At 41.9% G+C, this 22860-nt stretch overlaps 4 protein-coding genes across 4 annotated transcripts; 2 read left to right on the top strand and 2 right to left on the bottom strand.

Moving 5' to 3' along the window:
- Positions 1 to 1508: 1508 nt before the first annotated feature.
- Positions 1509 to 4045, bottom strand: LOC122398406 (iron-sulfur cluster assembly scaffold protein IscU). The gene is made up of 5 exons (XM_043398214.1): positions 4031 to 4045; positions 2820 to 3006; positions 2221 to 2445; positions 2074 to 2152; positions 1509 to 1845 (listed from the first exon to the last, which is right to left on the bottom strand). Exons 2-5 carry the CDS (start codon positions 2904 to 2906, stop codon positions 1760 to 1762), a joined length of 477 nt encoding a protein of 158 aa, XP_043254149.1. The 5' UTR covers positions 2907 to 3006; positions 4031 to 4045; the 3' UTR covers positions 1509 to 1759.
- A 2861-nt stretch (positions 4046 to 6906) lies between these two features.
- LOC122398407 (UPF0547 protein C16orf87-like) lies at positions 6907 to 8273 on the top strand. Its single transcript, XM_043398215.1, has 3 exons — positions 6907 to 7158; positions 7508 to 7696; positions 7781 to 8273. Exons 1-3 carry the CDS (start codon positions 7108 to 7110, stop codon positions 8006 to 8008), a joined length of 468 nt encoding a protein of 155 aa, XP_043254150.1. The 5' UTR covers positions 6907 to 7107; the 3' UTR covers positions 8009 to 8273.
- A 575-nt stretch (positions 8274 to 8848) lies between these two features.
- LOC122398351 (monocarboxylate transporter 12) lies at positions 8849 to 21355 on the bottom strand. The gene is made up of 11 exons (XM_043398115.1): positions 21260 to 21355; positions 19233 to 19449; positions 18968 to 19129; positions 18705 to 18813; positions 16955 to 17114; positions 13902 to 14020; positions 11824 to 12978; positions 11566 to 11709; positions 9663 to 10578; positions 9268 to 9488; positions 8849 to 9095 (listed from the first exon to the last, which is right to left on the bottom strand). The coding sequence occupies exons 7-11, from the start codon at positions 12440 to 12442 to the stop codon at positions 8920 to 8922; spliced, it is 2076 nt and encodes a 691-aa protein (XP_043254050.1). The 5' UTR covers positions 12443 to 12978; positions 13902 to 14020; positions 16955 to 17114; positions 18705 to 18813; positions 18968 to 19129; positions 19233 to 19449; positions 21260 to 21355; the 3' UTR covers positions 8849 to 8919.
- LOC122398341 (glutamate [NMDA] receptor subunit 1) lies at positions 13746 to 22568 on the top strand. Its single transcript, XM_043398097.1, has 17 exons — positions 13746 to 14258; positions 14645 to 14822; positions 15260 to 15511; positions 15840 to 16034; positions 16094 to 16194; positions 16270 to 16443; positions 16983 to 17096; positions 17165 to 17312; positions 17370 to 17583; positions 17644 to 17778; positions 17836 to 17993; positions 18074 to 18308; positions 18710 to 18858; positions 19049 to 19206; positions 19288 to 19460; positions 21175 to 21428; positions 22255 to 22568. The coding sequence occupies exons 2-17, from the start codon at positions 14658 to 14660 to the stop codon at positions 22495 to 22497; spliced, it is 2868 nt and encodes a 955-aa protein (XP_043254032.1). The 5' UTR covers positions 13746 to 14258; positions 14645 to 14657; the 3' UTR covers positions 22498 to 22568.
- The last annotated feature ends 292 nt before the right edge of the window (positions 22569 to 22860 follow it).

The raw sequence follows: 22860 nt of genomic DNA, 5'->3' as shown, positions 1-22860 counted from the left end.
CCAGGCAAGATTCCATCATTTCAATCATATCGCGCGTTGCTGACACCGTGTTTGTCAGAGAAGCTATTGCGTGTACACACATTTGATGATGACTGTTCAGGGAATTAGAACGAAATATTTGTAATGGCGCGTGTGCAACACGTGTTCAGCCGGACAATACCGGATTAGTTTCACAAATTGTAATATTTAAAACGATATCGTGTTATTATAACGTTACATACTTATTTCCTAATAATTTCTTAGTTGTAAAAAAAGGAGAATAAATTAAATTCATTTAAAGAAATAAGAGAAGGTACTTGTGTACTATTGATTCGAACGTCTAATATCGAAAAGTTTACGTTTCTCGAAGTCGAAGAAATTTTATTCGATCAAGCTAAATGATCCACTTCTTTCGAGTGCCTTCGAAGTGTCACACTTCACTTTTTATCGCTTTGTTTATATGAAACGTATAACGTGATTTTATATTGATGTATCCATTATATACGTAACAGATATCTTCGTTGAATCTACAGAATTGCGATAAGCGCGTTTGAAATATTTCCAATGGTTGAAAACACGGTACATTTTTCTGATTATGTAATTTCATATTTTATAATACGCCTAAAGGCGGCAAAATTATCTCGTTAGCGGTTAAAAGGCTTTTGCTCAACGGTACGACCCGACAGTTAATAAAAAACAGTTGACGAAACCGATAGATCAATACGCGTCTATCTCGCATCGATAAGAGTAGTTTTAATCGACGACGATATATTGTTGACAATGTGAAAATTCATAGTCAATGCGAATTACGAATTAACGAGCTAATTGTTCCTCTTCGCAAATTATCTTGAAACGCGCAATTGACAGTAGTAACTGCATATGACTCAGTTTATATTCGTTCTTATTAAGCATCAATTGGTGTAGCGATGGCAGTTACAAAAGGGGATGTTCGTGTCGCTGATCCGACTCACTTTCGAACTCACGCGTCCAACGCGTCCATTTTAATCGCTCGAATCGATGTCTTATTCTTGGAAACCTCTCTCCGGGAATGTAATTCTACTATACGGATAAAGATACAGGAAACCGAGTAAATATTTGATCGAGTATCGCGGCTACGAGGAAATAGCAATGAATTTGTGCTATTACACGTTTTATTGCGCGCCGATTGCAGAACACGCAGAGAGTTATTATTGCACAAACATTGAAAAAGCCGTGAGAATCCACCGAATCGTGAACGAATTTTCACCACGGAGTTCATTTACGAAAAAAGCGATTATTCCCGATTTCTTTTGTCCCTACTGTGGACGAAGTTATTGTTAATATCGAGTTTTTCTGGCAATCTTTAAAAAAATAAAAAATATCGATAAGCAGTACAGCTCCCCACTTCCCTCACCCCGCCATCGTTAGTAGCATAATAAGTTCCCGTAAAAATAAGTTGCACCAATAAATGTGCACGTCGCTAAGCTAATAGTTCAATTAATAAACGCGTTAATATGTAAATAAGTGTTTTATATTAAGTAATTTTTTTAAATTAAATATATTTATTTACCGTCATAAAAGAAAATATAGCACAGCTAATTGGTTCTACACGGAACTTTAAATATATAATGAAATATAATAGTTTTTTTTACTTTGTGATCACAGTTCATAATTTATCAATACTTTAGAGTCTCTAAACGTATAGTGACAGCTAACATACACTAGCTATAGTAACCACAACTAATATGTTACATAATTGTATGTTTCTTACTACTATTTAGAATATATCGGATATTCAAGTTTAAGCCGAAGCATTATCTTTTGATTTTGCCTGCTGCTTTATACGATAATCTGACAAAGCAGCCTTAATTGCATCTTCTGCAAGCACTATAATACAAAAAAAGAGTTAAATTTGTAACTTATTTTAATTGCATTTACACAATTAATCGGTTGTCAAATTTTTAATTGAAATATATATTAAATTTTATGGAATTTAATGCAGCCAATATCAGTATAGTAAACTATTAATTCTTAAATATTCTTTACAAACATACACAGTAGCTTTTGTACCTCAAAAATAATAAAATTATATATTTAACGATAAATGTTACTTACTTGAACAGTGTAGCTTGACAGGTGGTAAGCACAATTCCTTAGCAATGTCAGTATTTTTTAGCTTCAATGCTTCGTCAACCTATAATATAAATCACTCGATTATTCATATATTATTTAGAGTATTTACAAAAGTATGGCATTACTTACCGTCTTTCCTTTAACCCATTCTGTGGCTAATGAGCTCGAGGCAATAGCAGATCCACAACCGAATGTTTTGAACTTAGCATCAACGATCTTTCCATTCTCATCAACTTTGATCTGCAGCTTCATTACATCTCCGCATGCTGGGGCACCTACAAGCCCAGTGCCAACTCGGGTATCATCCTTATCCAAAGAGCCTACATTTCTTGGATTCTCATAGTGATCCAATACCTAGAAAATTATGACGATGAATAGTAAAGACACGTTAATATTTTTTATAATTTAGAAATCAACGCTTGCTTGTGCATCTTTCGCGTAAATGTCTAGCATCAATAAACTTTCGAGAAGGTAATTTACATACAAAATTCAAGAGAGTATATAAACATAACCTAATATTCTTTGAAAATCAATACGAAACAATTATGGTACAGATTTGGAATGTCGCATTTAAGAACGCAAGTTTAAAAAGTCAAATATCAAGGTCAAATTTTCTATATACATACTCCAATAATAGACGCAACTATACGATATTGATCGCTAAGACGTAGGACGTACGTTTTGAGAGGTTATGAACGACACCGCAAACCAATATTATATGCACTTACGTTTGGATGATAAGACACAGCTGGAACGCTGCGCGATATTAATTTGGTGGTTTTGTTAAGAACAGGCAACGAACGTAATAAAGACATGGTGCTTATGTGCGCATTGACATCGATCACCAGAAACGCTCCTTCGTCACTTTGCACAATACTCCACTTGACTTCACTGCACCGACGCAATTGATTTTATCTTGAAGTATATGATTATTTATGTTGGCAATATGCGTAACTGGTAGCCCTGTATAAGTCTGGGGGACAAGGAAGATTAAGAAAGAATTTCGCGATTCAATTTCAATTTAATGCAAAACAATATTATGTATCAGATGGATGTTAGCCTACTTCAAATAAAACATTAGAAACGATGTTCCAAAACAAAAAAATTGTTCACAGAATATTAATCGCGTGGATAATTAAAAAGCGCTCGGAATATTGTCTCGGATAAACATAATAGTCTTAGAAAGGAACAAAACGTCCTCGAAATATAATTGCTTAATTGTAATTACAACATAAAAACAATGTAAAAAATACTATAATTTCATAACCTCACTGGTTTTGTCACTGCAATACAAAATACTTGAATTACACAACGTATCTAGCTAGTAAGAAACCTTGATAAACATTTTCTACAATCGACTTGGCTTTTCACTTTCTAATATAATGGTTGCATAAAAATATAAATACATGCGTTAAGTCAACCAAGAAGCTCGTACGGTTCCTTAACATGCAAATATAAAGTAATTCTTTTATCGTCAGTGGCGAGATATATCAAGAACCGACAAGGCTGCCCTGTAAAAAGGACTCAGTACGAGGGTAAAAAGAGAATACGAACGAAGGAATCGAACGAGTTTAAAATTTGTACCGGTTGGACGCTCGAATGGACATCCCCGAATCGACTTCGAAAGAACAAAGGTCTGAACGTTCGCGAGGTAGTACGCGGTCCGTTCGTGTCGCCAAAATTATTGAAAACCCATCCGTTTCTCGCGGTTACGTCTTGCTCTGCGCGAGACGATCTTGGCTGCGTACGACGCGGCATTCCCGACACTTGGAGGGAAAATTTAGCCTCGAGAGGATACTGTGGTGCAACGGAGGCACGTGTTCAGCAAAAAAATTTGATACCTCGTTACGTCAGCTGCCTCGCCACTGACCGACTATGGAACGAATTAGGTTTGCCCTTCGCGCAAGGAATTCCTGATCCATGGAAATGTAGGTCTTACCCTCGGAGACGTTGCGTCGGGCGATCGCGACGGCTAAACACTCGCAACAAAAAAACTTGCACGCGAATTGCCAGCAATTACGACGGGGACGACGAGGCTGAAATAGAACACTCTGTAAAGAGTCGCCGTCAATTTAACGAACAACATGTTGACGGTGAGAAAGATCTGTCGCAAGACGGCACGAACGGGCTAAACTTGTCGCTGGCCAAGCAACGAATGGAACGGAAGTTCGAGGACACTTTGAAGGAGATTAAGAAAAACAAAGGGAAAATTGTTGACAGAAATAATTTGAAACGGTCGAAAGAACGGAAGAAAATTGCGCCCAACGTTCCAGAAACGAGAAAGGAAAAAATCAATTTGAATACCCCTAAAAAAGCTTGTTGCAATTGTAAGTTACAGAATTACGTTGACTCGAACGTTCCATGTAAAGGAATAAACGTATCGGCGTGCGTATTGTGCCAGAACTGCGAGAACGTTTATCGACAAGGTTGCTCGCAGAGGTTAGATTTTGCTAAGAGAACCGTAGACTTTTGCGTACCCGATCCATCGAATGTTGCGAGAAAACGCGCGAGGCATAAACTGTGCGTTTGTTTTGAAAAATCGAGACATCGTATCGAGCAGTTAAGCGGGCAAAATTGCGCCGAGAAGAAAGACATGGAGCTCGTGTGCTGCCAATGCGATTGTCCTTATTTGAAGGTAGCATCGATCTATGCAAATGCTATCGATCGAAATACACGTCCCTGTACTCGTAAGAAATCCCCGAACGAACAAAATACAAAGAGTCGCGAACGCAGAAGGGATCGCGTTTCAAAGTGTCCCACGGCGTGGAAACAAAGGAGCAACGTCGTTCACGATTCCGAGAATTGCTGTTGCACGCGCGTGGAAAATAAAACAGTCGTTTCCAAACGTGACCTTGAGCAAGCGTCACATTCAACGGCTGTTGAACAGCCAAACGACGCGGCGATAGTAAATGTTAATGAAATCCCGAAGGGGAATAGCCGTGGCGGCGATAACGCGGCGATATACGCGTTACCAGAAACGATGTTTAACGACGAAACGAGGAGAAACGCCGTTCGAATGGGTTTCCACGATGACGCAGGAAACGATAAACTAATCGCTTCTCGTGTTGCGAGGAGATTACCGAAAAATCCTGTCCGCCGTAGATGGTCGTATATCGCGACTGGTGACGAACCAGCGAAATATTGGGGGGGGGAATCAACGAGGCATGACTATTTCTCTGGCCGAACGAGATACAAACTTAGAAAAGGAAAGAACAGAGTAAAGGACAAACGTATCGACGGTTCGACCACCAGCGTATCAGATAGCGACGAGAATGCAGACATATCCGATAACATTGCAAATGTTGCTATTAATATCGCGTCCAAAGAGAATTTCGATGTGACTTCGATGACTTTCATACGGCGGCTGAATAATGCAGTTCCGTCAACGAAACTGTATCGGAAGAAAAAATTGAAGAAAAATCGTCGCGTTTTGAATAAACCGATGGATCCGGAACGGGCGTTAGACATCGAAAATAGAACGATGCTCGACAGGGCAGCCACGGCTGTCGCGAACAACAATCGTGACGAAAGTTTTCCGACGTGCTTCAGAAATAACGTTAGAGCGACGAGACAGGCTGTACAGTTAATGAACCCGATTAAGAACCATAACGCGAGGAAATCGAGGAGGAGGATGACACTGAAGCAGAAATTACATTGAACGGCATGGAAAAATACGGATGAGAAGATTACAAAATCGATACGTTAATGCACAATAAACTCCATTAACGTTAATTGAACAATAGGAATTCATGCTTCTTAGTTTTAGATCGCGAGTACATCCACGAACTATGTAGTTCAGTTTTAGAAATAATTTATAATATTATAAGAAAATTGTTCAAAACTCGTTAAAGCTTATCGCGTAGTATCTATACGAATTAGCGCAGTCGTGAAAACAGTCGAATAATAATTACACAATCAGCAGACACGGGGATAATACCTGTAATAAAGTTATTTGTTGGCGCCGATTATTTTATAAATACTAGGGGCTTCTTTGCTCTTGAATTTCTCGATATCATTAGATAAAATAGAAAAAATATACGCAAAGTTGTTTTAACTATAAAACTACTAAATTCAAATATTACTCAACAAGTGTTAAAATATCGTAATTGTTTTGATAAATCAAATTCTAGTTTTGGGCACACTAGTAGAAGGATATAAGATCTTAAGTCGTTATCAACATATCTTGATTCAATATTAAAGTTCAATGTCTCACTATAACAAGTGCCAGATTAGAGTATGAAAGATTAAATAAGTGTTTCAAGCACATTGAGATGTTTTTTAAGAACGACACACGTTGCTAGAAATAGTGAATACCTTCAAAAGATATTTGTAATAATAATGTATGCGTACATGAATTGAATAAACTTGAAATGCAAATTAGTTGAATTATTTTTTTATACTACCTTAAACGACAATCGGGGATTCATTGTGGCGGGTAGAAAATTAAATTTTCGGTAGAAATATGGAATCGTACGAACGAAATTTGGTTTTCGGAGTCACCGTCCTTACAATGGGGTGCGCTGCATAACCACTGATTTTTCATAATGCCGGTACTTCGGTTCGTGCGACATCATTCTCCATAAAATGCTCTATTTTAGATCTATTTTACACTTCCGCTGCAATAAAACACAAATATTAATTTCTGGTGATCAAGAATGGTCGGGCGTAGCAGTACGAACGCAAACGAAACAACCTTTGTAATTGAAACAACAAAATTTTGTGATTGGTGCATTCTTCTAATTGACTTTTACCGCCATCTGCCAATCGAAGTATGAATTAATTTTTATTGTGTTCCTTTTGTTCATTACGGGCTGTCATTACCTATTAGCGTGATGCCGAGCGAGGGGGGAAGTATTTAACGTTACAGTGAGAGCTCTTAAAATGTGTCTTCAACGATACAAAAGCTATTTTTGTGCGCTGATATCATTATTTTTTTATATGGTTTAACGATATATTTTCCTAGTCAAATTTTTAAATTGTAAATAACCTTATCTTCATGAAATATATTTCTGTAATATGGCAAAGACGAAAACAATCAGTAAAGGCTGCCCAAAATGTGAACAGCAGGTAATTTTGCATGACTCGTAATAATCTTGTGTCCGTACGAAAATGGTTAATGATCGAATATTAATAATATCGTACAGTTTCACATTATATCTGTTGTTTACGCATTATGTAAAATATTACATTAAAAATATTTCGTTGACCTATTAAATATATTTTATTATTGTATATTTGAAAGCATGCATTATGTTTAATAAGGTTGGATGGATTTCCAACAGAATGTGTTAATAGCTGTAACAGAGTGAAATGTAAAGATAGTTTAATATAAAGTTTAACATATTTTATTATTATTGTTCTATATGGTTAAAATATAATTTTTAAATGTATTAATTTAATGAATTTGTGTATCAAGGTACCTGTGGCCTGTAAAGCATGTCCATGCGGCCATTCATTTTTTAATGCAAGACGCAATTCTGTTAAGAGTCCTCCTAGTCCTGATAGCGGTGTAATGAAAACTAGGCGTACCAATCGAATTAAACGAGAGAAACCAAATTATTACGACGCTCTGGAATATGACAAACAATCAAAGAAAAGCGCTAAAGTAAGATGTTATCCGGTTAATGTTCTAAATATATATTAGGATAAGATTTAAAATAAAAAATATGTACAACTGGAATCACCCTAGATAAGGAAAGCCACAGATGTTGCTAGTGATATAGACTGCAGACAATTAAATAAAAAAAAGAAAAGAAAAGGTAAAGGCAAAGGAAAAACTGGGAGTAGTAATGGATTAGATGATGATGACGAAATGGAAGGAATTAATAGTTTGTCGCCAGAGAAACAACTCACATGCTCTCTGATATTGCAAGAATTAAATAACAAAATGAGTATTGTTGCCTGGAAACCAACCTGATTTTTTTTTCTATTACTAATGTGTCTCTAATCAGGATTACTAGCATCTATTATTGGTATACTCTGATAAAATCATTTTCTTCTGATATCAAAGCAAGTTTAAAATATAATTAACTAATTACACTGTGCAGCATTAACGCGGAATTGTGTAATTTTATGTATAAATTAATAGTATCGAATTGTATGAATTATGCATAGTTTTCTTTAACAGAAAGATAGATTACAATAGACTGCTTTTTACTTGTAATAACTATATATACACTGTGATAAATTCTTTATACTTTATTTTTGAATATCGTGTAAAAAGCTTACCAAGTCTCTTGGATGTTGTTTTCGTTTTATAATAATTTAATCTTCCAAATATAAATATTAAGGCGATATAAGTGAAAAGAATATAACTTTTATTAAAGATCACTGTGTTTAATTACATCTGTTTGTATGAAAAATATGTATTTCTTACTAAGATCGTTTTCATCGCAGAACCTGCCGCAATTCTTCGTTTTCTACAAATAATCATAACGTAACATGTAAATACGATGTACATACTGTTTATGTATATGTATATAATATAATATAAGGCAAATTACAATTGTAAATCAGTTTTTTTTTAGAAGCAGTTCTTTACATTGTACATACAACAATATTCGTCCTACGTTAAGATTTTTTACTTAAACGTGAACAGTGTAAATGAATTGTTCATTTACCAATAAACTATAGGCGTGCATTTATAAAAATTTATTAAAATCACCCTTACCTGCCGCGACCGAGGTATTTATCGTAATTATCTGTTTGTCGGATACAACTGAACCAAGCAATACATCATAGTGGAATAATTGTAGCGACAAATGTTGCGATTTATTAGTTTTCTATTACACATTCGTTCGTTTCGTTAATCACATTCGCAAAATATCTTTATTCTTTCACAGTCGCCTCTCCTTGCGTATTACCGTTCTCGGCATTAACGGTAATCTTCGATGATTTCGATACTTCGTTAAAAACCAGGAGCAGAGGTAGACCTCCCATCACCATGCACGTTCCCATGCAGAGAAAACATACGGTGTAACTTCCAGTTACATCGCGTAGGTATCCTGAAATTAATTTAACAACGACAATACCGCCGGCATTAATACCTGGTCTACAGACACCGAACAAACACCTTTGCCACTACCGTACAGAATTTAGTACCTTTGAATTCATCGATCCAAACGTAATTAATCCTCTAAAGCGTTCTAATACTCTAATCATGGACGCGTTAAATACCTGCTAAAGGCGGGATAGAAATAGCTCCGACACTTTGGAACATCCTAACGAGACCATAGGTGGAGGATATTTTGTCAGTTCCGTATTGGTCAGCGAGAAGGACGGGAACTAAAAGAAACCAACAGCCCAAGCATAATCCGTACATGCCAACGGAACATGCTAGTACGTAGAAAGAGTGGGCCATTGGGATCGCCAATACTGCTACGCCAGCGCCAACGACACTGTTGGACAGGTCACGGAAAAAAGGGAAAGAAATTAGTAAACGAACATCCGAAATATTATGTGATTCCCATGGGTCGAGCGAAACGGTAAACTTTTAAATCAATTCCTTTACGTTTTTAACTCCCTCCTAGTGTTTATTTAATCGGGTGGACCTTATTTCTCGTCAGATATACCTTCCAATGTATCCTTTCCGTCGATCGAACAGCTGCAGGTCCGAGAGCCATCCGAGTCCCAGTCTTCCGCACAAGTCGAGCGCGGCGGAAATGGCGACCAAGTATCCCGCTTCCGATTTCGTGTAACCGGCCGCGTGGACGTACGCCGGCAGATAATAGAGCATATACGGGCTCCCGGTCGACATGAGACTGACCGAGAAACACATCATGATGAACTGTGGATTCTTCAACAGAGAAAGATCGATGTACTGCATTATTCTCTGGACGATGGTCTTCGGGACCTTCGGTTGCGGCTCGGGCGCCTGCGGTGCCGGGCACACCGCCGTCACCGACGACCTCAACGACCTCAACGACGACCTGGCTTTGTACACGCACGTGGAGTCCGTCGACAAGTCCTCGACGCTGTGCAACAAACTGGAGCTACGTATCTTCGAGATCGGTTTCATCCTCAGACACTCCCCTATCACGTCCTTCTCCTCGTCGCTGTCGGTCATCTCGACAGCCACCACGCCGTTCTGGTGGAATAATTCGTTCAACAGATTATGCTTTGTGGTCGTGTCGTTGGCGAACAATAAGTCCAGCTTCTGCTGCTTCGCCGTCGCTGACTCCTTCGTCGTCGCGATCTCGACCTTTTCGTTTCTCGCAGACGCCACGACCACGTTCTCGGGCGCGTAGTTGTTCTCCAACGGCCGGTAAAGGGTGGCGCTGACGCACACGTGAAGCATGCAACCGCCCAGCAGTAGGATCGTCCCGTGGAAACCGAACTTCTCCACCAGTACCTCGATCAGAAGCGGAAACACGAAGCTGCCCGCCGCTGTGCCCGACACGCATATACCGTTCGCCAGGGCGCGATGCTTATCGAAATACTGGGAGACGATGATGATGCCAGGCGTCGTGGACAAACCGCCGCCGATACCTGAAATCGTCGCATCCCCAATCAACGCAAGAACGGACCGACAAATTTTGCTTTTTGCTATGGAAGCGAATGAATTTGGATAGGACACTAGGTTACAAGAATAAGTACCAAGACAAACGTTGGTGTATAGTTTTACAATTGTCTGAAAATCAAAGTCATATTGCAGAAACGTTGCGGGAATATTAGAACTGGAATCGTAAACTATTGTCAATGATAAGGATCTTGATACTTTCGTTGCGTAGCATGAGTATTGATTTGTGTAAAAACTGCATTGTCCCGTTTAAAGGACAAGTACGTGTCTATATCGCACGTGCACCGTTGCACCGACAGTAATTATATAACCAAAGGGGTAGTCCCCATTGTGGGATTTGACTTTTTCCTGTATCAATAATTCGTGTCTTCGTTCAGGAAGGTGTTACGGCTTGTCCCAGTTTCTGGAATCATCCTGTGCGTTATTGATAACATCAAACTTTTATACTGTAACATTTGAAACTCTTGTAATTATTTTATGTAAACTGTACAATATATTTTATTCAAATTCTGATGATGGAAGTCTGTGGTATTTAATTGGGTCACCCGAAAAATTGCAAGGTAATATTCCCAACGTGTTTCAGCAATATTGTATAGGTAGCCTACTCCTGTTTGCAATTTTACTTTAGCGCAGTGTCTGCGTTTCCTTACGTAACGACGATAACGTAACGTATACGTATATCGTACATGTGCGGAGGGTGAGTTGAAATAGATGTCACAAAAATATAAACGTAAGAGTATTCTTACAAGAAGAGCCCACTGGATAAGATTGGATTTTTAGTATAAACAGGTATGATCGTAACAAAGATTGCAACGCCAGTGGGTTCACGAACGAAAAAATGCAGAAGCGAGATTTCCGCGATGCCCATTCAGACTGGCCTTGGAACGTGCGATTGTCCGTCAGACGGGCTATAGTAGGGCTAGGTAAATCAACGCACATGCGATCTATTCACGAACCTGTCAACACTCCAAATGTAAAAAAGAGATGTACCAAGCTCGTGGCAAAGTAGCTTATCGTTAGTCCTAAAGCACAGAACAGTCCCCCGATGAACACGACCGTCCTGCAGCTGTATTTCTGGCACAGCATGCTCGTCACAGGCGCTGCGTACGGGAGTCGAATACATACAAACAAACCGTTAACGACACGTTCAAGGATAAGGGGATCACGGATGCATCCGTGATCGATTCTAGGCAACCTCGACGGCCGTTACTCACCCAGGGCGAGGCAGAGACAGGACAGAATAGCTGGTATCCAGGAAGCGACCGACGCCGTCGCGTCCTTGAACGTTTCCATTACCTCGACGTACAACACCCCGTAGGACTTCACCAGCCCCGCCACCCAGAACTGAACGAAAAACGCCCCGAATACGATCACCCATCCGTAACCGCCGTCCAACGGCACGTAGGTGATGTTCCTAGGTTTCTTGGTCTCGCATCTTCTCGGTTTTTTCTTTTTCGCGGTGGTGCACTTGGTCGATCTGAGCTCCCTCGACTTGGCGATCAACGGCCTGGCGGTGAGGCTCGATATCGTGAGGAGGTTGTCGTTGTCCTCGTCCTCGATGGTCTCCGGGCTCTGAAGATGGGGCGGCACGATCGGCGTGGACGTGGCCGTCGCCTGCACGGCCAACGAGGCTGGCCTCTTCGGCGACGGCACGCCGCTGCTCAGGTCGAATATGGGCGCCGAGTGGATCGACAACAGCGAGCCCAGCTGATTCTGTTGATTCATGTTCTCGTCGATGATGGTAGCCCCGACCATCTCCTGCGACGCTGTCGCACAGGCGACAGTGTCACGTTCGACCGAATCCTGCAGGCTCCATTCTCGTGGTAGCGACATATTTCAACGGCTTCGTTCGCACGAGGGGGACCGTAATACATTGGAGTTACCGTTGCTTTTCCGCTCTCGGTTTGTTCTTCACACGGCAAATTGTCCGCTCACCTGGTGCTGGTCACCCTCCGGTCCCGTTACGCCCCCGACGAGGATAGTCAAACGTCTGTTGGTTCGTCCTCTCCGCCACGTAACACCCCCGGGGCACGTCCTCTCGTCTCCACGTCGGCTGGTTACGCGACAGCACCACGGTTCGGTATCTATTTGGACAGCTTCCGTTGCCTCCGTGGACTTGCACCCTCTTCGCGGTCCTCCCCTTTCTGGTCTTTCTTGTTCACGGTTACCTGTCCTTTCGACTACGTCCCTCTCACCATTTACACGTTCTCCAGGATTCTCCTGACTAGGTCTAAGGGTGCTTGGTAAATAACCGAGATGAAACGGCTGCGCACGCAGATGAGGTCGCCACCGAGTGGAAACTTACGGGATCGATAAGCAGCCGTCCGCCGACGCGTTGGCATCTCGCGGCCAGTCGCCACCACGTGGGGCTGGAAACAATACAGGGGGGGGGGATGTTGGTTTATTGTCCTGCGCCCCGACCCACTTTCCGCCCCGAGACTGCGACTTTAACCGCTTAACGTTCACTTTTTCTCTCGACGAGCTGCGCGATCAAGAATGCACCCTAAATGCATTCGTTCACGATTTACTTTCTACTGTCGATCCCAGCCCAGAATATATGCTTCTTCTTGCACCTATACAAACGTTAAATCGTTCTATCGTTCTAAATCTACCAACATTTTCGATTCTCAACCGATTGCCAAGCTATCGGTCGGTAAGCGTTGCCGACAGAACACCGATTGTTACCGACCGATAAAGGGTTAACTGACTTAACAGGAAGTTAACACGCCACCCATGTACACATAGATAAAACAGGTCGTTTTAGGTCCGAGGTTACACAAACTGGTACAAATAATAAAATGCTGATCCCGTAATTAGGTCTTGCAGTCAACCCTTTAAATACCGATGCGGAGATCCTCGTTAGCTGTAACTACGCCAAAAGCACTGAAACTTAAACGACGAGTTATATCGTTTGAAATCGAAAGTCGCGTGGTACCTGAGGGGATCTAATCGGTAAATCTAATCGATCTTCCGCGCGGCGGCTTCGATCTGCCGTTGCGCGGATCGCGTGTCGCTCGACGGACCAAAGTCTCTGATCGTCGATGACGACTGCTGCAGTTAGTGTTCGAATGGAGAGGGGAGGGTGGGGGGGAAATTATTCATAAATGAAGAACGAGTTCGGGGAAGACGTCACGGATCGCTAAAAATTTTAGAGGTCTCCGTGGACGTCGTCCTCGTCATCGACTGCGCTTCTGGGCTCGTTCGTCGATGAATTATTCATCGCCGTTAATCATCGTCGATATCGATGGGGCTTGTTAAAGAGAAACGATCGAACGTCGAATGAAATAATTACCCAGTTTGTCCGGTACCATTATCGGAGAATTCCTGAAACGCAATTCCTGTTGAATCGATCGCCCCGACCGCGGAACGGAAACGAACGTGAAATCGTTGTTAACGGACGATGTGGATCCCCTGAAAAAATACAAAAACACCCTAAAATTGTGATAGTGGGGACGGAGTCTGTGCGCAGCATCCGAACGGATCAATGAGTCTCCGTGTTCGGTCTCAGATCCACCTTCGCGCTCGACGTTAACGCTGGTTCCGTTCGTTAGGGGACAACGGTTAAGGGCGTGAACAGTTCCAAATGTATCCGAGGACAGTAAAATTCCTGACAATCGCGTGAACACGACCAGCGAGTGGCCTCCAGTCGGTACGTTCAGATTTCATTTTCGAGAGACCGTAGACTGACCGTTGCAAGCGTGTTTCGTGACTCTGTATTTGCCAAGTTCGTTATTTGTATTCATTTAGAGACTAGGGCACAGATAGTAGTTGAACCTTGTTGAAAAATCGTAAAAGCAATGTTCCCCGCTGTGATGTAGCCCCGTCTATCACAAATGAAACCTTCCGTCGCTCTGATTAACTTAAAAGTTCCTTTTTTTTTGCTCTTATTAGTATGCAAGATAATTTGGTATAAAATATGAGTATAGTTTGGTTTCATCTGTGTTCATTAATAAAAATACTCGGATCCAAGTTGTCCTTTGCTTTCTAATTCCCAGCTGTTCGATAAACGTTCCACGAGTCTATTTTCCGCCATAGGTCGAATCCCGCGATGGCGAAATACGAAGGGGTATTATTATTCCTGCTCCTGATTGTCCTAAACGACGTGGCCTACAATGGACTCGCCGCACGCCAGGCCAACAATCCCACCCTCTTTAAGATCGGCGGTGTATTGTCCAACGACGAGAGCAAAGATCATTTCAGGAAAACAATCGACGTAAGTAACACGCGACCGAGCGTTTCCCAAAGTAGATTCATTAATACCGAGCAGCTTAAAGACCCTCAACGTCGGCTTTGTCTTACAAATTTTTCTGTTTTTTTTTTTATCATTACATACAGCTTTGCTGGTCGGGTTAAACGATCGAATAAATTTCCTTGACCTTACACTCGGCTGATTGAACGGTCTCAAAAGTCTTGGGTTATTATTCCAAAAATTTAATATTCAAGCTCGGTTAATTACTCTCCGATCAAACGAGTAATACCTAAGTAGGTCAAGCTTCACTATTCATCGTAAATGGTAGCGTTTTACCGAAGACTTTTGAGCGGAAGTGCGCGCCTAATCGAATCGAAATTACCAACGACAGTGTACCTTTGTTCGTAAAAGGACACGCTCTGTTCCAAGGAAGCGTTAGTCACGTTATGTCGGTTTTCCAGCATCTGAACTTCGATTCGAAATACGTGAGGAAGGGAGTGACCTATAAACACACGGTAATTCAAATGGACTCCAATCCAATTAAAATGGCACTGAGCGTGTGCAAGTCTTTGATCGCCGAGCAAGTCTACGCGGTGGTGGTGTCTCATCCTCTTACGGGAGACCTGTCGCCAGCCGCTGTTTCTTACACGAGTGGATTTTACCACATACCCGTTATAGGAATATCGTCGAGAGACTCGGCGTTCTCGGACAAAGTGAGTCGTCAATCCATTAAAAGAGAATTCATACCGAAAGAGGCGGGAACCTCGCGACGACTCAAGTTTCCCATTCCATTCGTCGTTTCTTATTCTACCAATTAACGATCTGTTGTTTCGTATATCTCTAACAGTTTTAGAGACGTAGCCTTTCCCGTGTTCCGTGTTATAATCCGGTAAATTGCAGTTCGTTCAAAGGTTTTGCGCAAATAAGATTCCCGGTAATACCTCCATTGCGTCAAGATCACGTTACCGGTATTATTACGTAACGGACGTTATTCGTTGTACGCCCGTGGACGATGTATCGAGATGCGATGTATTCTTGCAGAACATTCACGTCTCCTTCCTGCGAACTGTACCACCATACTCGCATCAAGCAGACGTATGGGTGGATTTGTTGAAAAACTTTAACTACATGAAAGTGATCTTCATCCATAGCTCCGATACAGATGGACGAGCGTTGCTTGGACGGTTTCAAACCACTTCTCAGAACTTGGAGGATGACGTTGAGATCAAAGTGCAGGTGGGTTCGAGATCAAAATCTTCGCGTTTACGATCTATAACAGTCGACAAATGCGATAGGTGGAATCCGTTATCGAGTTCGAACCCGGTCTGGAGAGCTTCATGCATCAGCTGATGGAGATGAAGAACGCTCAAGCTAGAGTCTGCCTTCTGTACGCCTCGTGAGTATACGTATATTCTCGTTACATCTTGAATTGCACGAATCTCGAGGGTTTCTCCTTTTCAATTTGCAACAGAAAGACCGACGCCAGCGTGATCTTCCAAAACGCCGCCGCTCTGAACATGACCGGCGCAGGATACGTCTGGATCGTCACGGAGCAAGCCTTAGATGCGCCAAACGCGCCGGAAGGTCTTCTCGGCTTGAAATTAATTAACGCGGAGAAAGAGAAGGCTCACATCCAGGATAGCCTGTCAGTTCTTTTTTAATCATCCATTGACGTCCACGCATCCGTGTCACGTGTAGCTTCGCGTATAGACAAACGTTTTACCACCCACTCTACTCTTTGCTGTCGTGCTCGGTACACGTGCATGCGATGACTTATTCCGGGGCCGTTTATCTCATGAAAACAAAAGAATAATTACAAACAAATGTTTTGCATGCGCTACCTACGTACACGCACATTGTATTTCACAAGCAATGTACAACTGATTTCAGATCACTGGATCACATCTACATACCCTCCTAGTACACCTTCCAAAATCTCTCCAAGTGGACATTCCGACAATTGTTCGCCAAAAACGCTGTACTTTAAACGTTAGGACTGTCTATGTGTGCAAGCGATGTTGCGTGAGAAGCAATTCGAGCCGGCTCCTTCGGACGAGAGTCGCGACGTGAACGTTAAAAAATTACATTTAACGATTGGAAATCAGAGAGATTATGTCCGGAGGAGCTCGGACGAGAACAGTTGTTCCTCTGTGTACCTGTTGTTCAGTTGGACGTGTGTTTCAGGATGGTCCTCATGTCCGCGTTGAAGGCGATGAACGACTCTGAAGAGATCACAGCGGCGCCTCAGGATTGCGGGGACTCTGGCGCCATTTGGGAGACCGGGAAGAAGCTATTTCAGTACGGTTCACCTTCGTTCTGTAAACAGAAATTTGTTAGTTTATTTGTAACATGTTTCTTTAATTTAGATACATCCGCAAGGAAGTGTTGCCGGCCGGTGAAACCGGTAGAGTAACGTTTGACGATAACGGGGACCGTATATTCGCCGAGTACGATATCATCAACATCAAGGAGTACGGCGAACGAGTCTCCGTTGGACAATATTTCTATCCGACCGTAAGCATCGTTAACCAGCTCCGATATACGCGTACTGAGAATCGCGTTACGTCTTAGAACGGCACCAAGATGAAGCTGAGCGTGAACGAGTCGAATATAACGTGGCCTGGACGGTTGAGCACCAAGCCGGAGGGTTTCATGATTCCCACGCACTTAAAAGTGCTCACGATTGAAGAGAAGCCGTTCGTCTACGTTCGTGAGATCGCCTACGGCGAGCCCTGCCTTCCAGAAGAGATTCTGTGCCCCCATTTCAACGCCACCGAACACGATAGTAAGGCTTTAAAAGACTTCGCGCCGTACGACGATCTACAACGCGTCTAAATGTTTCCAGCAACGAGAACGTTCTGCTGCAAAGGGTACTGCATGGACCTGTTGAAGGAACTGTCGAGGACTATAAATTTCACCTACAGTTTGGCCCTTTCGCCGGATGGGCAGTTCGGCAGCTACGTGATAAAACACAGTTTCGGTACGGGAAGCACGTTCTCCGAATTTTAACACGGATTTAATGAACGAATCGTTACAGCCGGAGGGAAGAAAGAGTGGACAGGATTGATCGGAGAGCTGGTGAACGAGAGAGCGGACATGATCGTTGCACCCTTGACGATCAATCCTGAACGCGCTGAGTTCATCGAATTTAGCAAACCCTTCAAGTACCAGGGCATCACTATTCTCGAAAAGAAGGTAAAACGAGCAAATGAATAGTACGTAAGCTATCGTTGGAGGTATCTGAGTGTCCTGGTGTTGAACATCTCGATCTCCAGCCATCAAGATCGTCGACCCTGGTGTCGTTTCTGCAACCATTCAGCAACACCCTTTGGATACTTGTGATGGTGTCGGTGCACGTAGTGGCTCTAGTTCTGTACCTCCTCGACCGGTTCTCGCCTTTCGGGAGGTTCAAGCTAGCAAACACTGACGGTACCGAAGAGGACGCCCTCAACTTGTCCAGCGCCGTTTGGTTCGCCTGGGGAGTCCTGCTCAACAGCGGCATAGGAGAAGGTTTGTTTTGGTTTCCCAGTTAATTGAATTACCGGGATCGAATTACTAACATTCCACACGCTGTATACAAGGCGTGTAACGCAATTAGGCGCGGTCGTATATCGAGAATCGGGAAACAATGGTGAAGGATCGAGTCGAACGATGCAACGCGTTGGGGAAAACGCTTTCGAAAAATTAATGCTACGTTGGTTCCGCGTTACTGGCACGATCCTCCGTCGAACCTTCGAAGAATGTATTTATAGCAAGTGCTATTATCTTCTTTTGCCAACCGAGGCGTAATTAAATCGATCAAACAAGGGACAGAAACGTAGTTGCGTGAATCTATACAGGACCATCCTCGTGTCCCTCCACCGAATGTGTAAACAGACATTTTTGAAAAGTTTTATAAATACTGACTACAGGTACTCCGCGAAGCTTCTCCGCCCGTGTGTTGGGCATGGTTTGGGCAGGATTCGCGATGATTATTGTGGCCTCTTACACCGCAAACTTGGCTGCGTTCTTGGTGCTGGAAAGACCGAAAACGAAATTAACTGGGATCAACGATGCACGAGTAAGAATCTAGAAATTATAAATAGTCCCTTGACACGATCGGTTACCACGTTCCATCGAGGACAGATCTCTGCATTTTATGCATATATCGCGCTACGCTAATCGCCTACCATTTCCGCCGTTAGTATTGATTTTAGTCAAGGTAGCAGCATTGTTGCGCGACTGACAGGGCTTAATGCATTGGCTCGTAGCTCAGGAACACCATGGAGAACCTCACGTGCGCCACGGTGAAGGGATCAGCGGTGGACATGTACTTCCGTAGGCAGGTGGAGCTGTCGAACATGTATCGTACCATGGAAGCCAACAATTACGACACCGCCGAAGAAGCCATCAGAGATATTAAAATTGGGTACGGGACCCCTCTCGAGACCTTACGTGTTAGAGGCTCGCGATTGGAGATCCAGTTGCTTTGATAACGATTCACTCGCAGGAAACTCATGGCCTTCATTTGGGACAGTTCACGGCTGGAATTCGAAGCAGCGCAGGACTGCGAATTGGTAACAGCCGGTGAACTGTTTGGTCGGTCTGGTTATGGCATTGGCTTGCAGAAAGGGTCTTTGTGGGCGGACGCCGTGACCCTGGCCATCCTAGACTTTCATGAAAGTAAGAGTCGATTAGTAAAATTGGCTAACTGTGGGCTCCCGGGTCTGTTAGCGGACTTGTCAGTAAAGCATTCTAGATATTGAGTAGTCGGTCGAAAACATTTTAATGGGAGATTCTAGAGACCAAAATAAGACGAAAATCAAGAATATCAATTGAGGCTTCGTTAAAAAGTTATTAAAAAATTTTAAATCATTCTGAAAAAATTATTTTCGATTGCGGGGGTCAATTGCAATCATTTTTGGTGATTAGACATACCCCAAAAATCCTATTCATTTTCGAGAAAAAAATTCAGTAAGTGGACAAAATTCATCAAAATAAAAAAATTTCAAATCATTGTAAAAAAATTATTTTTGGTTGCGGGGGTCAATTACAATCATTTTTGGTGATTAGACATACCCCAAAAATCCTATCCACTTTCGAGAAAAAAATTCATTAAGTGGACAAATTCGTCGAAATTAAAAAATTTCAAATCATTGTAAAAAAATTATTTTTGGTTGCGGGGGTCAATGATAATCATTTTTGGTGATTAGACATACTCCCGAAATCCTATCCATTTTCGAGAAAAAAATTCTGTAAGTGGACCAATTTTACGTCGAAATTAAAAAATTTCAAATCATTATAAAAAAATTATTTTTGGTTGCGGGGGTCGATTACAATTATTATTGGTCAATAGACATACTCCAGAAATCCTACGCAGTTTCGAGAAAAAAAATTCCTTACCGAATGTCTGACCATACATCGATATGTTTCACTGAAATTTCAGGTGAATCTTTAAAATATCATAACTCCTGAACGGATTGGACTATTTTAATGTTTCAACCGGCAAACAACGCGTATTTTAGTGAAGAATATGTAAAAATTCCAAAAATATTCGAAAAGTTGGTCCTTAACCCCGTAAAGTTAAAAAAAACCCCCATAAAAGCGGTCCAATTTTCAAACGGCCATAACTTCTGCAATAGTGAACAGATTGGATTGAAATTTTTTTCTAAAATAGAACTTATTGGTAGCTGCAAAAAAGTATTAGACAGCTTTTCCGTAGAGCGTCAACCAAATTTATTAAAAATGAATTTTTAAGGAAAATCGACAGGGGGTAGGTGCCTAATTTTTCGGGGAAAAAGAAAAATTTCAAATCGTTCTGAAAAAATTATTTTCGACTGCGAGGGTCAATTACAATCATTTTTGGTGAATAGACATACCCACGAAATCCTACCCACTTTCGAGAAAAAAATTCAGGAAGCTGGACAAATCTTTCGTCGAAATTAAAAAATTTCAAAACATTCTAAAAAAATTATTTTTGGTTGCAGGGGTCAATTACAATAATTTTAGGTGAATAGACACACCCCCGAATTCCTACCCACTTTCGAGAAAAAAATTCGCGAAGATATGAAATTCTTCGACAAAATTAAAAAATGTCGAATCGTTCTAAAAAAATTATTTTTGGTTGCAGGGGTCAATTACAATCATTTTAGGTGAATACACATACCCCCGAAATCCTACGTATTTTTGAGACAAAAATTCTTCACCGAAAATATACCGTGTGGCCAGAAATGTTTCTATAACTTTTTAACGAGGGCTCAATCAACAAATTAGTATCCTCAATTTTCGTCTTATTTTGGCCTCCAGAATGTCCTATTAAAATTTTTCCTAGGTGTGACCGAACACCCTGTATATAGACAAAAGGTTGGTCTTCTATACCGTGTCATATATCTTTCAGGCGGTTTCATGGAGGATCTCGACAAACACTGGATCCTCCAGGGAAACATACAGCAATGCGAGCAATTTGAGAAAATGCCTAATACCTTGGGCCTGAAGAACATGGCCGGTGTGTTCATAGTGGTGGGAGTCGGGATAATCGGCGGTATCGGTCTCATAATCATCGAGGTGGCGTACAAGAAGCACCAGATACGTAAACAGAAGAAGATGGAGCTGGCGAGACACGCCGCGGACAAATGGAGAGGGGCGATCGAGGTAAAGAGAACTAATCGCAGATCCATAGGCGTGATCGTACATCTTCTTTTCCGATATCTTTCGCTGTCCTTTCCTCAGAATTGTGTGTTTATCAGTAAGCCGCAGGCAGCCAGGATGAAGTAGGAGCGACGCGGGGAATACTAAGAGAACCTAGTAACAATATAAAACACGATCGTCCAATGAACACATCATAGATCTGAGCACAACTTTCGCTACACAAGCTTTAGGGATGAGACAAGTAGTCAGGCTTCCATTAAAACGGTGCAAGACACGACGACCATCGGGGAAACGGGGAAACTATACCGTCGTATCTTGCACCAGAATCGCTTCAATTATATAGCATCAAGTATTTTTGAAGTCGGCTTACGTCATGTTTAAAACAGGACTCGAAAAAGATACAGAACCTAACTGTTTTCAAAAGATTAGATTTATAACAGTTTTCGAGTCCTGATTTAATATTAAGCTTCAGATAATAGGGGAGATCGAGGACGGTAGCAACACTTACAGAAACATTATAGCATTCGCGGTAACAATTTTTTATACGAACACGTTATATACTTATTTGATGTTATTGGATATCTAAGTTATTGATAAGAAACGGGAGGCGGGGAATGTGTTACGACCGTCTCGGGCCCCGGGTCTACCCTACTATGCTACTATTAGAAACGCAAAGTATGATTATAGTTGTACTTTGATACAGTGCATTGTACCATGTAAGTCCAATAGCGTTAGTCCAAGCAAAGAGGCGAGTGCAGCCTTCTTTCGAGCATCAGTAAGCTTCTCTAATCGTGCCTTTTCGTTTCCTTTTTTTTTTTTCTTAACACAGAAACGGAAGACCCTACGTGCATCGATAGCCGCCCAACGAAGAATTCAAAGTAACGGCCTAAACGATCCCACGACTGTCAGTTTAGCGGTGGACATAGTGACTAGGTCTAACGTAGCGCCACGAAGTCCTGGCCGTGCATGGCCAGGAGACAGCGATATCCGTCAACGACCAATCCCTCGCTCCGATGATATCAGATTATCACCTGCCGCTTACACGGCAGACGTCTCGCACCTCATAGTGTGAGCCAATCGGCCGTCATCGACTGCATGTACCTATGTCGTAAAAATCGAAATGTTATTATTGCCGAAATGAACTACGATAGAACTACACGTTGAGTGTAACTGTACTCAAGATACGTTTGTTTTATACAATAGATATTGTTGCTTTAACACGGTGTTAAACATTACTTTCCCACGTAACCCCCTCATAATTTGTTTTGAGATCGTCAACTGTTTGTGGTTTGTCGGAATAAACAAAGAGGAAAAAATCTAATGGCGTCGAGACGCAAGATCTTGGGGGGTCAATTTCGATCTCGATAAAACGATAGTTTCGATAGAAGAGTGAGATGGGACGCCGCCATGTTGAAATCGCATCTCGTACAAATCA

Source organism: Colletes gigas, unplaced genomic scaffold (genome assembly GCF_013123115.1).
Source record: "Colletes gigas isolate AHSC1104 unplaced genomic scaffold, ASM1312311v1 Colletes_gigas_Sc00011, whole genome shotgun sequence".
NCBI classification, from domain to species: domain Eukaryota; kingdom Metazoa; phylum Arthropoda; class Insecta; order Hymenoptera; family Colletidae; genus Colletes; species Colletes gigas.
Note: the sequence above shows the minus strand (reverse complement) of the source record. Positions and strands in the feature narration are given on the sequence as shown.

What these genes read in the sequence shown, in the direction of transcription:
- LOC122398406 (XM_043398214.1), bottom strand. Translation starts at nt 2,906, where the DNA reads ATGTCTTTATTACGTTCGTTGCCTGTTCTTAACAAAACCACCAAATTA. An exon ending in CTGTGTCTTATCATCCAAAC is followed by an intron (nt 2,446 to 2,819) that starts GTAAGTGCATAT and finishes ATAATTTTCTAG; the next exon opens with GTATTGGATCACTATGAGAA. An exon ending in TGTCAAGCTACACTGTTCAA is followed by an intron (nt 1,846 to 2,073) that starts GTAAGTAACATT and finishes TTTGTATTATAG; the next exon opens with TGCTTGCAGAAGATGCAATT.
- LOC122398407 (XM_043398215.1), top strand. Translation starts at nt 7,108, where the DNA reads ATGGCAAAGACGAAAACAATCAGTAAAGGCTGCCCAAAATGTGAACAG. An exon ending in GCCCAAAATGTGAACAGCAG is followed by an intron (nt 7,159 to 7,507) that starts GTAATTTTGCAT and finishes TTGTGTATCAAG; the next exon opens with GTACCTGTGGCCTGTAAAGC. An exon ending in AATCAAAGAAAAGCGCTAAA is followed by an intron (nt 7,697 to 7,780) that starts GTAAGATGTTAT and finishes GAATCACCCTAG; the next exon opens with ATAAGGAAAGCCACAGATGT.
- LOC122398351 (XM_043398115.1), bottom strand. Translation starts at nt 12,442, where the DNA reads ATGTCGCTACCACGAGAATGGAGCCTGCAGGATTCGGTCGAACGTGAC. An exon ending in CGGAAAGGATACATTGGAAG is followed by an intron (nt 9,489 to 9,662) that starts GTATATCTGACG and finishes CCTGTCCAACAG; the next exon opens with TGTCGTTGGCGCTGGCGTAG. An exon ending in TTCTATCCCGCCTTTAGCAG is followed by an intron (nt 9,096 to 9,267) that starts GTATTTAACGCG and finishes AATTAATTTCAG; the next exon opens with GATACCTACGCGATGTAACT.
- LOC122398341 (XM_043398097.1), top strand. Translation starts at nt 14,658, where the DNA reads ATGGCGAAATACGAAGGGGTATTATTATTCCTGCTCCTGATTGTCCTA. An exon ending in CAACAGCGGCATAGGAGAAG is followed by an intron (nt 18,309 to 18,709) that starts GTTTGTTTTGGT and finishes TACTGACTACAG; the next exon opens with GTACTCCGCGAAGCTTCTCC. An exon ending in CTGGGATCAACGATGCACGA is followed by an intron (nt 18,859 to 19,048) that starts GTAAGAATCTAG and finishes ATTGGCTCGTAG; the next exon opens with CTCAGGAACACCATGGAGAA.